This window comes from Calliphora vicina, chromosome 4 (genome assembly GCF_958450345.1).
Source record: "Calliphora vicina chromosome 4, idCalVici1.1, whole genome shotgun sequence".
Lineage (NCBI taxonomy): Eukaryota > Metazoa > Arthropoda > Insecta > Diptera > Calliphoridae > Calliphora > Calliphora vicina.
In genome coordinates this window covers 15,133,624-15,151,507 of record NC_088783.1, presented here as the reverse complement: position 1 = coordinate 15,151,507, position 17,884 = coordinate 15,133,624, and the positions used below count along the sequence as shown (strand labels likewise).

Genomic DNA, 17,884 nt, shown 5'->3' with positions numbered 1-17,884 from the left:
TGTCCGCTTTCACATGGATCCTCCTAAATGTTTCTTTTTTCAAATATAATAATGTTATATTTGAGTTCAAGTAAAATTCCATCAATTATCAATTGTATGAATTTTCTAATGCTTATTAGAGAGTTCGCTAGGATATTCATGATAATTTCTGCTAAAATGTAAATAAACCCCAATTTTCAAGAAAAATAAGTCTTCTGCCTTGATTTATAATAAAGAAGAAAAAAAAACAGCATAAAATATGTATAAATTGTATTATTATTTTAATTTTTATTTTATTTAATATAATTGCTGTTGTATATGTATAAATAATATATAAATGTATTGTAAATATAAATGTTATTATAATATTATTAAATATCATACTTATTTGCAATACTAATAATAATAATCATAAAAAATTGTTGTCGAAATGCTGGTGTTATCAGATATTTTGCATTTTAAATAATAATATCAAAATAAAAAAAAAAAATGAATAATAAAAAAAATAATACATATACTATATAAATATATGAAAAATGTTTATAGTAAAAACTAGAAACATTCAAAAGTCTTTACTATTAATACACAAAACTTATTTTGTTAAATTAATTGTATGTATATTAAAGAAGTGTTTTCCAATTAATGAATGAAAAATTGAGCCCAATTTAAAAATTGACAAAAATCATGAAAATGTTTAAATAAATATGTAAGTAAATCAAACCTACATACATAGTTAGGAAAACATGAAAATGTGAAAAATATTATTGTAATAAAATGAAAACATATACATATAAATAAAGTATATTATTAAATAAATATTGTTGTGTTGTTGTTGATTTGTTTGCATATAAATTGAAGTTAAATAAAATACCTTAAGTATTTTGGTTTTTATTTTTTTTTTTTAATTTTCTTTTGAGTATGTATAAATTGTAAAAAATTGTATGTGTTTTTATTTATTTTTTTATATTTTTCGTTACTATTACTTGTTAAAGTGTTATTTATTGTATTGTGTGTAACCTTTTGTTTTTAGTAGTGTGTGGTGTTGTTGTATTTATGTAATTTATTTTATTGGTATGCAATATATAAAAATTTTTAAATTTTGTTGATTTTCTTTTTTTTTGTTTAAATTTCTTCTAATATGGCAATTAGTGTTGTTTCATTAAGTCTTTTGGTTTTGTTTTTTCATTTCTTTATAATTATGATCGTTATGCTTTTCCAAATGGGAAGAGTGAGTGAGTGTTAGAGAGTGTTTCATGGAAAAAATTCAATTTTTGTTTAGTTTCTTTTTAAAAAAATCTTGGTCGTTTTTAGATTGTATTGGCATTATTTAGGGAAATCAGTCTATTTGTAAATGACCAGTAGTCTATTTGTAAATTAAATAAATGGCCATTTTGTATTTTGGAATATCCAATTTGCTTGAGGAATGAGTTGTTTGTTGGTTTTGAATACTTTGACATGGAAATTAATGTATTTTTTAAAAATTATTTATAGCGAGTCACACATAGAAAGACAATAATTGGGGAGAGCATAGACAAAGAGTTGACAAATTTTAAATAATAGTTAATAACAAAAGCAGAACAAAACAAAAAATAACATAAAATACTATAGACTAGACAAAGGTTCGGGGTTTTTATTTTGTAGTATAAATTCTTTTAAGAAAATTTTGTTTTAACCTAATTAAAAAAAATATATATGTATATATTGTTTATATATTAAATTGGTGTATTAAACATGTTTTACGACGACAATACGCAGTGTAAACTTATGGTGTTTTTTCTTTTTTTTTAATTTTAAAACTAAATTATGTCATGTTATGGAACAAATCTCAAAAATTACTAGACAAAAAAAATTTCGCACACTTATTACAACATTTGCTTAATGTTTAAGCAATGAGGGAGAGTAGTGGGGTGGGACCGGATGGGATCAGGGGCCAGGAGAGTTAGTTGTGGGGAAATTTCGAAGGTGTAAGGAAGGGGTGGGTGGGGTTGAGAAAAAGGAGATCATACATTTAAAAAAATCTTACTCTAGTTACTAAAGACTTTCTTTTTTTTGCTTATTGGGTTTTGGTTAAGACATGTGAGTCTAATGTTAAACTTAATCTTGCCATTCGTTCTCGTCAACACCCTCCATGTCGTCTTGTTCTAATTTGGTGTTGTATTCCATGCGGGCACTAACTGATTTTTGAATCTGAAAGACAGGAAAACACAATTTAATTAAGTGAAACAAATCTTGATTAATATGTAATTCAAATATAAGAGTTATTATTGCAATAAAAAGATTCGTATAGAAAATAAAAAGGAACAATTAAACGGGCTATATTCGGCTATGTCGAATTTTATATACCCTTCACCAAAGTATACTTTAAGATTTCTATTGAAAATAAAAAAATTGTTAGACAAAGTTTATTGAATTGTTTTTCCCAAATTGATCCATTGTCGGTCCTATTTCCAATGTTGGAAATGTCTTTGAAATGCCTTTCATTGATACAGGTCAGAAATAGGCCAACCAATCGGAGTATTCGTGTTTTTTGCTTATATCTCAGCCATTTGTGGACCGATTTTCCCGAATTTAAATAGAAATCGGACCCGGACTATACCTGTTATATTGATATATCAATCATGTTTGTAAGTTATATAGGGGCTTCGAAAAGTTGATTTCAAGACGCCCATATCAATCAATACCGATAACTATAACGATCCAGAATATACATACTTTTTGGGTTCGCAAATAGAAATTACAGAGTTCAAAATTTATACGAAATCTTAACTTACTTCTTTTTGTTTGTTCTTATCAATATCAAATTTATTCAATTGTTCCCCAGCCGCTGAAGCCGCCGACTGATGGACAACAGATGGTTTTGTTTGACTAACCACTGGTTGGATAGATGACACTAAAATAAATAATTACACACAAATAGTAAAACATAAATATGACCAAGTTATAAATAAACTTACAAGTATCCATGCCTTCAGGTTGTAAACTAATTTTCTTGGGTTTTTTATCATTCGATAAGAACCATTCCTCGGCCGACATGGTGGCTAGCCAAGTAACGCGTGTGGGGGGAAATAGATCATCTTGGAAAAGTTCACTCTAAATTCAAAAAAATAACAAACTTAAATTAGAAAAACAACAACTATACAATTCAAAAAATAAACAGATTTGGTTTTTGAATTTTTATAAAAATTAAAAAAAAAACTACTTGATTTACCTTAATACGTGGCACCGTAAAACTCAAAGGTTCAATTGTGGTGTTTGTCAAACGGTAGGCCTTACAGAACTCAACACTGGCCACATCACAGTGATTTTTGGTAAGAAAACTTAAACCCTGGTGTAGCGAATTACAGCGATGATGTGACAAGGGGCATATAAACGGTTCCTCATCGGTGATTTCATAGCAGTAAATTGTAGAGTCTCCTTTGCCTGCAACAAACAAGGTGGAACTGTCCTCATCGTAGAATGGTATTAAAATTGAAGGGGAAACATCTAAACTAGCGGTGTTTAAGGGGGCATTTAGATGATCCGATTTGTAAACACTTATTTGACGTTCCGAGACTCTTTGGAAATAAAAGCAAAGAAAAAGTAAATATCTAAAGACTACAGTAAAGATTCCAATAAACTTACTTATCGAAACCAGTGCACACAATATATTGACCATCCAAAGCCCAAACAATACGAGCACCACGAGTACCCACCGGTCCATTGCCCTCACGTATGGGTGTCTCCGATTTACGTGGATTGTATATACGAATTTTACCATCTTTACTTACGGTAGCACCATATTTTCCACAAGGACTCCAAGCAAAGTCGAATATTTGATCCGAATGACCAGTTAAAACACATTTCTCCTCCATGGTTTGCAAATTCCACAACTTTATCGACATATCGTAGCTGGCCGTTAGCAAAATGTCTTGGGCCAAGGGATGAAAACGTATAAAGTAAATCTTATCCGAATGTGCGGTTAATTCCTGTTCGGGAGCATTGGTGGGTTCCAACAGACCACCTTCCGGAATGCGCCACAATTTAACCATGCCATCGTCGCAAGCCACAGCCAAACGTTTCGGATCGTAAGGATCCCATTGGAAATCCATAATATTACTGCCATTCACCAGAGAGGGTATGACACCATCTGGCAAACGTCCTGGTTTTGTTAACTCAAATATGGCAATTTTACCGCCGGGACCCGATAGGGGAACAGCAACACGTTCATGATTTGCTGTGAAACCATTACATTCACCGGGTATTTGTCTACTTAGATTGCGTACATTTTCAATGTGCGTGGACTTGTGCCCGGGTGTACCTTTTAAATGGCGGAATTTTGATACTTTACCAAAGACAGTCGAAGTACGTTTAGTTGAGGTGGTTATAGCAGTTTCTGTAGCTGATTTTTTAATGCCGGCTGCAGTGTCTGCTACCTCTTTTGTAGGTAAATTACGACGTCTTTCATCCAACATCTTGCCCTCGGGCACAGAAGTTCTCTTAATATCAATTGCATTCGATTTAGTACACTCAACTTTAGATAATTCACGGCGTCTATACACAAAAATCCCGTTGAAATATTTAGAAATAAATAAGTTATAAGTTTATTTTTAATTTGACAACTTACAATGGTACTGGCGACTGAGATCTTTCCTCGGTAGTACTCTTTGAGTGTAATTCATACAGACGTCTTCTTTCCGCAATGCTACTGCGTGCTGGCGAAAATCTACGCAATTCTGAATCAGGCTTATCATCGCCTTCTGTCGAATTCTCCGAGGATTCTGAATGATTTTGTTCAAAAATCTATATAAAATTAAGTGGAACAATATTAGAATCTATTTGAAGCATTTTAAGCCGAAAAGTAAAAAAGACGTTTAATAACCTTGTCACTGGAATCTTCATCATCCAGAGAGGACTGAAGAATGTGTGTAAATGTACGTTGTTTTAATTGTAGAGTAGAATTTGGTTAGTGGTATAATAGAAGTTTGTTATTAGAGTTTGGTTTGCAGGAAGAGATTAATTTGTTAGAATAAAATATTAGTTATGTAATTGTTGTGGTTTAAAATTTTGAATAATTTTGGTTTTAAAAGCTATTGAAATGCATTTTTTAAAGTATTTTAGAATAAAGAACTTACTTTGCGTCTTTCGGAAGTTGAGAGAGACTTTTGTAGACCATTATTTTCGCCATCAGAGCCTGAAGATTGTTCTAAAATTAAATAAAAGACAGTATTAAAATAAAAATCACTGAGATAAATTAGTAATTAAATTTTATTTTTAAAAATCATCCAGATATAGAGATTATTTTAACAGTTTTAAACATTTTGCAAAGTTCGAATTTTCGAAATTAATTTTGAACATAATATTGAATAGTATTTAGGATAATTTTCAAAATTTTAAAGTTCGAAATTCATATTAGAGCAACTTGATTATTTCGAATATAAATTCGAATTTCCGAACATATTTTAAAATGCTTATAGTGAAACTACATTGAAAATACTTTCAAATTTAGAAACATTCTCAATTTTTTTTTTAAATTTTTAAGTTCGAAATTAGAAATGTGAAAAATTGTCCTCAAATATTACAAAAATTATTTTTTTAAGAATACTTAAGATATAGATATTATTTCAAAATCTTTAAAAATTTTCGAAGTTAAGTTCGAATTTTCAAAATTAATTTCTAACATAATATTGCATAGTCATCAGGTTTTAAAGCATGACCTTGTGATTATTTTAACAGCTTTAAGAGTTTTTCGAACATAAGTTCGACTTTTCGAACGTAATTTCAAATTTTCGAACATGATACTGCATTATCAGGTTTATAGATGAATAGTGATTATTTTAACAGCTTTAAAAATTTTTCGAACAAAAATTCGAATTTTCCAATTTGATTTCCAATTTTCGAAAATAATATTGCCATGAATGCAAATTTCAACCTATTCGGGCTAAAACCGGTTTTAAATTTCAAGTTAAATAAAGGCTTTTTTTACTTACTTTTTATTTCAATTTCCACTATTAAATCGGGTTTCGTGCTGTTAGAGGAGGACTCACTGTCATTTGATGGAGTAGGGTTACAAGATTGTGACAGATTCTCTTGGGAGCCAGGGGCTACGGGAACAGCAAATACTTTATCGAAGGAAACATCTACAGAGTTGCTGGAGAAAGGTTTAGGACCCAAGCGAGGCTATAAAAATGTAATAAATAAACAAGTGAAAATATATTTATAAATCACAAATATAATTTAAGTATAAAAAAAAACTAAATATAATAAACATAAAAAAATAATTTCACCAACTAGTTAAAAACTTAAAAAACTAAAATCTTACTAAAAAAAACGAGGTAATAATGAAAATAGAAACAAAAAACGACGAAATTATATGTAAAAAAAATTCAAAATCATCTTCTTCATCATCACACCTTATAAGCTCCCGCCGACGTTCTAGGTCTTGGCTTAGGCATGACATTATTTGACTCTAATGGTGATTGTGGCTGGGCATCTGGCAATGAGTTATTACGCGATGTACGTGGCATTGGCTTCGGCACCGAAGACGATGACGAATCCTCTGTATTGGGTGAATCTTCTGAAGGTGGTGAGTTCTGTTGGGCTCCTACCTCATTGTTGTCGTCTACCATCATTTCTTTCTCTGAATCTGTTTTATATTTAGCATCGAATTTTTTAAATATTGTCGATAGTTCATCTCTTTGGAAATCCTCGGCATCGACTACTTCTTGTTTGGGTGACTTCAAAGATTTGGCTATAATTTGTTGGGGATTATTGTGACAACCGTTCAAATGTTGTTTTTTATTAGTTTTCTCATCCAGTAGAACAAGTTTTTTGTTTTCAATATTTTTAACATATTCTTGTAAATTTCCACGATGAATCTTTTGAGTTTTTGTTGGTTAGCATGTATAAAGAAAATATGGGGGTGAAGAAATTAATGTTTTTGAGTTTTTTTTAACACAAGTTATTAAATTAAATCAGCGCTACTATAATTGCAATTCAAATAAGTAAGAGTGCTATATTCGGGTCTTACTTTAGGCTAAACATTGAAACAATTGCTGGAGAAAAAAAATTGGTAAACAAAAAAATCTAATTGTTTTTTGCAAATCAAGAAGTAGAATATTAATTTACTGCTAATAACTTTGACCGGGCATATATTGAATAGTTCCTTAAAAACTAACATCTAAATATCGAAATGTTACACTATAAAGTTGTCAAAAATTAACAACATCTTCCCAATGTTTAAAAAATTAACCTTCAAAACTAATTATTACTTACAATAACTGGAGCATCTCCGAGTTCACGTTTGGCTGGATCCAAACTCATTTTTGGAACCGCCATATTTGTACCGCTCATCCAATCAGCGGCCGTCAATTCGGTACGACAACTAGTCGTATCGGGATATAAATCACTGTGAAAATCACGATAAGTCTAAATGAAAAAAAATAAAAAAAATAGAAATCATAAATAAATCATTTCTTTTAAATTTCAAAGTAAACAATAGCTAACCTTACGTGGCACCTGATACATAATTGGTATAACCATATTTGAGGTCAATTGTAGCACACGATTCACCTCACCCTCCATAACTTTAAGAGCTCTCTTTGGCACCAAGCAAGCACCCTTAGTTTGTTCACCCGTATGCCGCAGACCCTCAATGAGGAAGGGATCCTTGTCGGTAACTTCCAAATAGTTGATGGTCGTATCTCCCTTACCAGCCAAAAACAACATATTAGTATCGGGATCGTACAGTGGCATCAATATGCCAGTAGAGCAATCCAACTCTAGGGTTTTTTCGGGAACTGACAAATTTCTAATATCACGTATAATTACTTGTCTGAGGCGAGAAGCATCGAAACCGGTGGTCAAAATACGTGATTGATTTCCCAACCAAACTACACGAGAGTCTTTAATGCTTTGATGAGACTCGACCGACATTTGTATGGGAGAACCATTAACACGAGGATCCAAAATGCGCAGATATTTGTCTTTGCAGCTAGTGGCTAAAACTGTGCCATCTTGTTTCCAACTGGCGGATTGTATAACTTCGGGATGTTCATTGTTGGCTAAGGAATATATTTATCAATATATATATATATAAATCTAATTTAAAAATAAACTTTAACTTACAATAAATTTCTTTCTGTTGTGTCAAGTCGAATAGCGTTACACAGCCCATAGAAGTGGAATGCAAAAGACCATCAGCTGTTGGATGGAAACCTACTGTCTCCACACGCCTCTGTTTGTGTGAAAATACACATTCGGGATCCGATAGCGATGTTTCCAAACCCTTTTCGGGTATATGCCAAATTTTTACCATGCAATCCTGAGAGGCTGTAGCCAACAGACCATCGTGAAAGGGTGAGAAACTCATATCGGTCACAGTGTCTGTATGGGCATGTAGCAGAGGCATAGTTTTGCTTTTACGACCACAATCATCCAAAGCCAATACAGCCACACTGGAGCCAGTATGTTCCCAGTTGAAAGCCATGAATGCCGCTGAGGCTGCAATATTATTGCCATAGGTTTGATAGGAACCTACACATATTTCACGTATGCAAGCCTCCGCCTTGGGTACGATTGGTGCGGCATTCTTATATTTGGATGCTTTGAATCGCCAAGCCATTGTCACCGTATATTTTTTTGCTCTTTGCTTGCAACTTGTAATCAATTAAACAGAGTTGTGTGTTTTATTGTAAAGAGTATTTATGATAAAAGCTGCAAATATTAAGAATAGTAGACTTTATACGTTTTTTTCTTCATTTTTTTTTCCATTGGTTCTTTTATAAAAATATATTATTGTATTAATATCAGTTGTTTGTGTTTGCTTAAATGATTTTTATTTATTTTCATAAGAATCTATTTTTGCGGTATATGTAAGTACATTCATTTGTAAGAATTATTAATGCATACTTATTCTTTTTATCACAATTAAAGTTCATTACTCAGTATTATTGTGAAAAAATTCCATATATATATGAAAAAAAAGTGGTCAAAAGTTTAAAAGATGATGAATATCATTATGGAATGCAAGATAAAATGTTTTTTTTTAACTCTCTATGCATTTTGAAGGGTCCAATCTGAAAATTGCCATTTTAGGATTCGTTATATTTAATTTTAATGAAAATCACTATGTTATATTTACATATATTTTAAGAGTTCACAAAATATGAGGTTTGTCTATCGACAAAGTATTTTACTTAAGTGTCCTTATAGGATTACACATAAATTAAAAACTATATTCAACAGAATTTATATATTCTGGATTGTTATGTAGATGTTATCAATACATCAATAAATCCGCATAGTTTTGTTTCCGTTGCTATTTAAATTCTTGAAAATCGGCCCACAATTTCTGAGATATAAGCAAAAAATCACTACTACCCCGATTGTTCACCTATTTAGGATTACTAAGTTATTTACCAAGACAATATGCATACCTAATAATAGACACTTCGAAGACCTTTCCAACAAGGCAAATAACACCATAGAAATTCGGACCGACATTGGGTCAAAATATGGCAAAATATTTTTAACTCAATTTTTTTTTTAATTTTTGTTGAAAAATTAAAAGTTTTGTTAAAACAAATTTTAATGGTGGCAAAAATTTGTTTTTTTTTTTAATTATGGTTAAAAAATAATTTACCCGAATTTGTCCCATTGTCCGTCCAAATTTCTATGGTGTTGTGTCTATCATTACATAACCATCTTAATGACTTACCCCCATTAACACGAAGTCATAACTAATAGTTAAGTAGTTGATTAAAATTATTTTTGTATGAAAACTGTCAGTATAACTATTAGTTAAGACATATGTAATCAGAATTCGTTTTAATGGGGGTTAGTAATCCAGATACAATTAAAAAATATTCAAAAAATCGAATTAGTCGTGGCCTTTTGCTTATATATCAGCCATTTGTGGAGCGATTTAAATAGCATAAAGTCGAATGCTTCAAAATAAAATATACATTTTTCATAAAAGTGATTCCCATATTATGTGAGTTTAAAAAATAGCTATGTTTGTCCTAAATTAAGCATGCATTTTGTTATTGTAACAAAAAACAATACTTATGTGACATTTTTACTCAAAGTACTCGCATTTGATATACAAGTAGGTAGGTAATTCAACATTGAACTTTTAATTATTTTGTTTTCAAAACAACATTAATGAATCAATGAAATGAATAAAATTTTTGCCAAATTATAGTCACACATTTGTCATAAACACACACACTCATACATACAACACACCAATATACTTTTTTTATTATTATTTCAAACTACATACCGGAGAGACAACAAATTTCACTTCAACTATCTAATCTAACTAATAAAATATGATAAATAATGAGGCAGAAAAACAAAATTTCAATTAAATTTCTATGTGGTCATTTGACTATTTTTTTACATGCATTAAATATTAATACGATTTTAACATGAAATGTTAAAATATTATTGTGAGTTTGTTTGTGTTGGCTGTGTAATTTCTCCCCACCCAAAAAACAACGTTTGTGTACACACAAACACATCTCTCTTATGTACAAGTACAATAGAATGGTAAGATTTTGCAAAATAGCACCCCTTCCTGATGTTTTGGATTGGTCTATTTAACAACCACTATACAAAATAAAATATGTTAAAACAAACTGAATAGAAGAATAGTAGTAGCAGAAGATAACTGCTACTAAACAGAACTCACCACACACGCACATAGATTGATCAACCCCTAAGTTGATCACCATCATTGCACGTATCGCAACAAAAACAACACCATATGACAATAACAAAAACAACAGCAATTGCACACACGTATTTATGTACATAAATATGTAGGTATATGGGAGTAAAGCTTAAGACAGGTTTCTTTTTTCTTGGTTTTTTTTGTAGTTGCTACAATCACTACAGTATGTTATGACAGAATTTAGACATTTATTTTCAATTATTTATATCAATATGGTCAATATTTCCTAAAATAATAGAGTAAATATTAGGAAAAATTTAAATCTTATTGATTTTTTTGAAGTTTTTAAAACAATTCCTCTTTAAACAAGTAAGAGAGCTATATTCGGCTATGCCGAATCTTATACAAATTTTAAATATTTTTAAGTAAACAAAATTTATTTTTTTTCCAAAGTTGTTTTTCATTTTTTGGAAAATCTTTTTTTCGAATTGTTATTTTAATTTAAAATTTTTTAGGAAGTAATCTATATCTCCATATATGTATATAAAGTAATTAATACAATGAAAACTTTTTTTGAAAACTTTATTCCGTAATTTCATTTTTCAAAAACATGGCTAGCTTTCAAATTTACTGGCTTTTCTATTAAAATACAGTAAGACCAGCCTTTTTAAGTATTAAATTAAAAAAAAAAATTTATTTACTTCGTGACATTTTCAAAACATTCGAAACTTTTAATCTTCTAAAAAACGATGTAAAAAGCATAATATTTTACCGTTATTTCAATATTTATTTTATTTTTGAATATTTTTCATACGCGAAAATTTAAAACGTAAAATAATAAAAATAAATTTAATGCTAGATTAAGGCAAACAATTATACATGTGTGATAAATATTCAATGAATAAAAAACCAAAAAATAAAAAAACTCAATATTTGGGAAGAAGTGGCAATGTATTTCAAAGCATAGAGAGACATAGAGCGGAAACTAGAAAAAAACTCAAACAAAAAAATTACTCAAAATAATCACACATACGAATGTTGTTTTTGTTTTCATATAGTTTTTTCTACTAACACATTTTCCCCACTTAGGTTTCTGACAATTGAGTTAGGTCGTTGACAGGAGAGTTTCCGCTCTATGTCTATTCTCTATGTTTCAAAGGGAATGATTGATTCATTATGTGGGAAGTCCAACAAATACTAGGTCACAAAAAGGGCCAGACAATTCTTGTAAATATAAGTTTGCATTGTTTTGTCAATACATACCATAATAATAAATACTTTTTAGTTTGTTTTCTATTTTCAGAATTTATTTATGTTTTTATATTTTTGTTGTTAATTTAAGTAACTAAAAGTTTATTTTAATAAAATTTTAATGCCAAAAAAAAGTATTTTATTACTACCTATATAACTTCTAAACCAAAACAATGCATAACAAATTATTTACACCTTTAGTCGTAGAATCTGAACACTATTAATAATGAAAATAAAACAATAGTGTATAATTTTTTTCCCATTTCGAAATAATTGAGTTTAAAATTTTTGTGTTAGTATACATCTAGAACACAAGTAATATTTCGATTGATCTTTTGATCCACTTTGTGGAAGTAGAATTTATCCAAATGTTGACCACATATAGAATCAGTTAAATATTATTTAAATAGAAGTTTTTGTAACTATCAAATGCATTTTTTTTCGCAATTTTAAACACAACATTTTTCGTTTTGCTTTCTATAAGTCTTCTTGAACTCATTGGATTATAATTTATTAAACTAATCTACATACGTACTAGTTTTTAACATGACTAAACAAACTTTGTATCAAATCAAAATATTAAACATTCAATACACATACTTGCTCTAAATATCAAGTTTTGCACATTTAAACATGTTAATGGTACTTTTAGTTAATTTAAATAAACGTAGAACTTTGATTTACTTGCAAAAAGAAAGTAAAGAAAATAGTGAACAGCCGTTTAGATAATTGTTTTCAATTTTATTGACATTTCTGTAATGCACATAGTTCGGAAATTCTCCTGCCAGTTGTTAAAATCCTAAGTGAGTAATGTTTTAGTCATAGAGAATTACACTCCGATTTGACAAACAAATTATCTGTCTGATACAACAACGAAATACATTGACTAGCATTTATTTTGTTGTTGCAAGAGTTAGGTTTTTGACAACAGACTTAGATTTTTGACAATTACATCTCCTGTCTATGTTACCTTATGGTTTTAGTCATAGATATACATAGATCGGAAGCTCTCCTGTCAAAAACCAAAATAGTGAGAAGGTATAATACCAAGATTCTTCGAGATGTCTTATAAGCAAATTATATCGTTTTTTTGTTCTCCTGAATGCTTGAACTTTCTAAGATAGAGGGGGTGGTTTTGAATAAAGTAACTCGACATAACAAAATTAAAAACACTTGCCATCGACTGAAAGTCAGGGTTTAAAAAGTTTTATGCTCTAAAAACAGACTTGAAATAAAACAAATAAATTTTGAAAACAACAATAATACTCATACTCTTGGTTTGCTTATTCCAAACATGAACTGGTCCTTATTGATAATTATTTGTCTATAGAGTTTCTTCACATACTGTGCATAAATCATATATACAATAGAAAGTCTGTGCATTAACGTATACAATAACAAAAAACATAGGAATTTCAGCCGTAGCAAGCAGTTGCGGTAGCAGCATTTAAAAAGCATACATACAAGGAATGAAGAAGAAAAAGTGTCCTCCTTATTTGGATAATGCAAAAGCACACCGAAAATAAAATGGTATGTATCTGTGTGGTACCGAATACTAACTAACTTAAATAAACAAAATGATGACACTTTACTCTCCTGCGATACATCGCTAACCATAGCGGCCACAATAGGAAAATCACCAGCTAAACATGGAAAGGAAATGTCACGAAACAAAACACAATAGCTAAAGAGGATTAGAAATAAAAATAAAAAACACAACATTTTTGCTGATTTTTCTGTTTTTTTTTATAATCAAATGCAATTAATTTAAATGCGTTTAATTGAATAAAACTTTTATTCAGCCTTATATTCACCTAAACAACATTAAGTTTTTAGTTTTATTATTCTTAAATATTTTGTATTGGCACTAAAGGGAACACAAAATATTAAACTACGTGAGACATTATAGAATCATGCATTGGCAGATCCTTTAGCTATGCCTGAAGATTATGAGGTTAATGGCAAGTTCGAGTACTGTTATGGCTTTAACTATATTTGTCTATTTAACCTTAAATCTTTGCCGAAATAGTACACGCTATTTAGAACAAGTATTGTTCTAAATATTGTTTGAAAATGTCTCCCTCGGAACTAATTCTAGGGAAGCTTTACGGAGTAAATAAACATTCTTAGGAACAATGATATTGACTAGTACCGGGTTTTAGAAGAAATTGCGAAATCACTAGTTCCAATTGAAGGATCTGAAGAGGTTGTGATTACACTCGTTCTAGAACTACATAGTTATTTTAGAACAAGTTCTGAAAGTTTTCTTGGGATATTTATTTGTTCTTTTAATGCAAAAATTATGTATTTATAATTTTGTTTATGTTTTCCAACAGCCCTTATCGAAAAATTATTTTTTGCACCTTCGTCAATGCCGTGTTACCTTTTTTCATTATCTATTTTTTAATGAAGTATATAATCCTTTGTTTATGTACAGCATGAGAAAATTGTTCTTATCTCTTGATTTGTTCTTTATATCTTTGCAAATATTCAAATTATTAATTAGATTGATATTTTTTATTTTAGTTTTTTTAAGAATTTCTAATTCCACTTTTCTTCCACCAATAATAATATGCCTCAAGCATTGTTGTACACAGTGTGTGTACACTTTAAAATACGTACTTCATCGTTCAACGTATTTTTAACAACTATTTTGTGTCGGAGAAATTTACAAATTCTTCGGAGACATTCCGAAAAAAAATGTGTTTGATTTCCACAAAAAACAAACTCTGCGACAGAAACCCACTCCAATCAGTCATCTCACACGAACACATGTAATCCTTACCTGTCTGACAAAAAGATTTTTCATTGCTAATCAGAAACCTTCAAGCGCTTATGTGAATTTACATGGGTGCTTGAAAGGGCTGCTTGACAAGCAGGTATTTTTTGCGCTGCCGTTCCACTCGTTTCCAGTCGTGGAAATTGTAAAAGAAAACAAATACAACTCTGTACGAACAGAGGAGCAAAACATAATGTCAGGAAACTGCAACGACACATTGTTGCCGGATTATTTGCGAGATTTAAGGGTATTTTGTCGATTTTGATTGTAAAAATGGCAAAGTGCGATAATAACAAAAAAGGGCATAAATCAAGATCATCGAAACAGCTTTCATTTTAACAATTGTTTTGGTATTAATAGCACTCATAATTAAAAGCGTTAAACTTTTTTCCTGCTCTCTTAATTTAGGAGTTATAGAAATTTAAAGACAATATATATAATAGCAAATAGTAACACACCCTTTTTTTCACAATATGGAACACAATATATTAAACTACGTGAGACTCCTCAAAGGAGTGATTGACTGTAACACACCCTTTTTTCACAATATAGCGACGACGCCGCAGACAAAGAACTTTGTTTTTTTTTCGCAAACTAGCTTATCTTTGTTTGATTGTATTTTTATGTTTTATTTATGATCATTGATTATAAAACACTATTAATCATTGAATTTTATACTAGTTTCTAATTAAATATAATTTATTTTCACCTTCGTGTGTGATTTATTTTCTTTTTTCGTATCGATTTCTTTTTTTAAGCCTACCACTGAACTTGAAATTAACACAACAACACAGACGATAAAACTAGCCGAATTCTATGCCGGTCAATGTTGCCACATCCGAATAAAACACTACAAACAAAATAGAAGGAACGAAAATGAAAAATAAGTGTTACCACACTTATAAGCTTGTGAATGATGTACAACAGTGATGGGTTGTTTTAAATAAGGGATTAAAAAATAGGGGATATTGATTGGTTAAAATCGAATTATACTTTTTTTTTTTAATTTAAGTTTAATTATTTTTTTAATATTTGTTCAAATATAGTAAAAAAATTTAGAAAATATTTATTTTTTGAACTTTATTTCCAATAATTTGATAAGTTGTTAAATAATGAAAATTAAAGAAAATATTTTAGCTTTTTATACTTAATACTAAAATTTAAAATTTTCTCTGTTGATAAATTAAATATTTATTTAAAAAATCAATATATATAATAGAAAATTTCTTATATATTTAGAAAATGATCTGATCATTATGGGTATCATTGAATATTGCTTCAAAATACCTATTATATGATATATAATATGGTACTGTTCATTAACATTGTGAACCAAAAATGCCTTTTTGAATTTATATGACAGTAATTCAGAAAATTTTGATATACAGAAAAAGTGATTTTACCGAATCTGTACCCCGTTTCTGTAACTTGTAAGAAGTTTTCATATCGAAAAAAATTCTACACCATTTCCAATTGTATTTCAGAAGTTTCTAATTGTATTTCAGAAATTTCTAATTGAATTTCAGAAATTTCTAATTATATTTCAGAAAATTCCAATTCAATTTCAGAAATTTCCATTTATATTTCAGAAATTTCCAATTATATTTCAGAAATTTCTAATTATATTTCAGAATTTTCTAATTATATTTCAGAATTTTCCATTTATATTTCAGAAATTTCTAATTGTATTTCAGAAATTTCCAATTGTATTTCAGAATTTTTCAATTGTATTTCAGAAATTTCCATTTGTATTTCAGAATTTTTATTTTATACTTAAAAAGTTTCCAATTGCATTTCAGAATTTTCCAATTGTATTTCAGAAATTTCCATTTGTATTTCAGAAAATTCTAATAGCAATACCAATGGATATTTCTGAAATACAAATAGAAAATTCTGAAATACAATTGGAAAATTCTGAAATACAACTAGAAACATTTTAAATATAAATTAAAAATTCTGAAATACAAATGGAAATTTCTGAAATACAATTGGAAAATTCTGAAATACAATTAGAAAATTCTGAAATACAATTAGAAAGTTCTGAAATATAATTGGAATATTCTGAAATATAATTAGAAAATTCTGAAATATAATTAGAAATTTCTGAAATATAAATGGAAATTTCTGAAATATAAATGGAAATTTCTGAAATTGAATTGGAATTTTCTGAAATACAATTAGAAACTTCTGAAATTCAATTGGAAATGGTGTAGTAGTCATTCAGTTTTAACAGGATGACTTAGGTAATGTTTAAACTGAATACATTAATAGTACAGACACAGCAAACGATTTACTAATACTCACCCTGTGTTTAACAAGAAGTTTATAAATGTTTCAAATGAAAAGTTTCTCACATATATAAAGAAAAGAGGTCCGATACATCCCAGAGTTTTAAGTCCTTTCGCCAGGCCGAAAATATGAATATTAACAGAAAAAAATATAAACTGTTACTGGGATCTTGATTTGTTTCGAAATAAATAAAAATTTTTGGATCAAAAACTTTGTTTAGACTTGGATATTTCGATAAAATTCGGCACATGTATTTTCTTCGGCCCATGAACGAAGCCTATTGAAACTGGCTAGAATCGGTCCATTATTTAACATAGCCCCCATACAAATGTCCTCCCAAAATAGCACTTCATCGGTTATAAATGTTTAATTAATATAGGTAGATATGGGAGTTATGTAACCTAATTTTATGATGATAGGTCCATATATGGCTCACTTCCGAAAATCACTTTATCGAACATAAAATGTTGGTATTCAAATAAGATTCAATACAAATATGTTTCATATCAAAAGAAAACAGTTTATAATGAAATATCTTTTAGCACTCATATTTCCACTGAAAATCAAATTTAATATCGGTTTTTTGGGATAATAACGAAAATCTGTGATAATGTAATAATAATAATGTAAAATAATAATAAATCATATTTCCCACCAAAAATCAATCTTTATATGAAAATTTTAAAATTGTTGATAAATATTGGTAATCTGTAATCACTCATATTTTCCACTGAAAATCGATTTTTTATAAAAATCGTTTTAATTCTGTAAATATTGAGTTTTTTAAGAAAATAACAATAATTTGTGCTCACTCTCACTGCTCTAACTCGGTAAATGTACAGTTTTTAGGATAATAATTCCTTTATTATTTTTAACTTCCAATAATCCAGGAAATATTAAATATTAATCATCAATAATAAAAAACAAATATA

The 17,884-nt window shown here is 29.2% G+C and overlaps 1 protein-coding gene and 1 long non-coding RNA gene across 4 annotated transcripts; one reads left to right on the top strand and one right to left on the bottom strand.

Moving 5' to 3' along the window:
* The first annotated feature begins 1,146 nt into the window (after positions 1–1,146).
* On the top strand, positions 1,147–1,492 carry LOC135956201 (uncharacterized). Its single transcript, XR_010576362.1, has 2 exons — positions 1,147–1,227; positions 1,259–1,492. It is a non-coding gene; the product is annotated as an uncharacterized LOC135956201 (long non-coding RNA).
* A 526-nt stretch (positions 1,493–2,018) lies between these two features.
* On the bottom strand, positions 2,019–15,514 carry pod1 (coronin pod1). Of its 3 annotated transcripts, XM_065506602.1 has the most exons (14): positions 15,373–15,514; positions 8,083–8,670; positions 7,462–8,018; positions 7,231–7,383; positions 6,369–6,833; positions 5,946–6,135; positions 5,091–5,161; positions 4,838–4,870; positions 4,583–4,758; positions 3,601–4,509; positions 3,188–3,533; positions 2,934–3,069; positions 2,751–2,869; positions 2,019–2,166 (listed from the first exon to the last, which is right to left on the bottom strand). In XM_065506602.1, exons 2-14 carry the CDS (start codon positions 8,576–8,578, stop codon positions 2,074–2,076), a joined length of 3,744 nt encoding a protein of 1,247 aa, XP_065362674.1. In that variant the 5' UTR covers positions 8,579–8,670; positions 15,373–15,514; the 3' UTR covers positions 2,019–2,073. The 3 variants fall into 3 exon arrangements, with proteins under 3 accessions (XP_065362674.1, XP_065362672.1, XP_065362673.1); XM_065506600.1 differs by lacking the exon at positions 6,369–6,833 and having other exon boundaries at positions 15,373–15,513; XM_065506601.1 differs by lacking the exons at positions 4,838–4,870; positions 6,369–6,833 and having other exon boundaries at positions 15,373–15,513.
* Between the last annotated feature and the right edge of the window lie 2,370 nt (positions 15,515–17,884).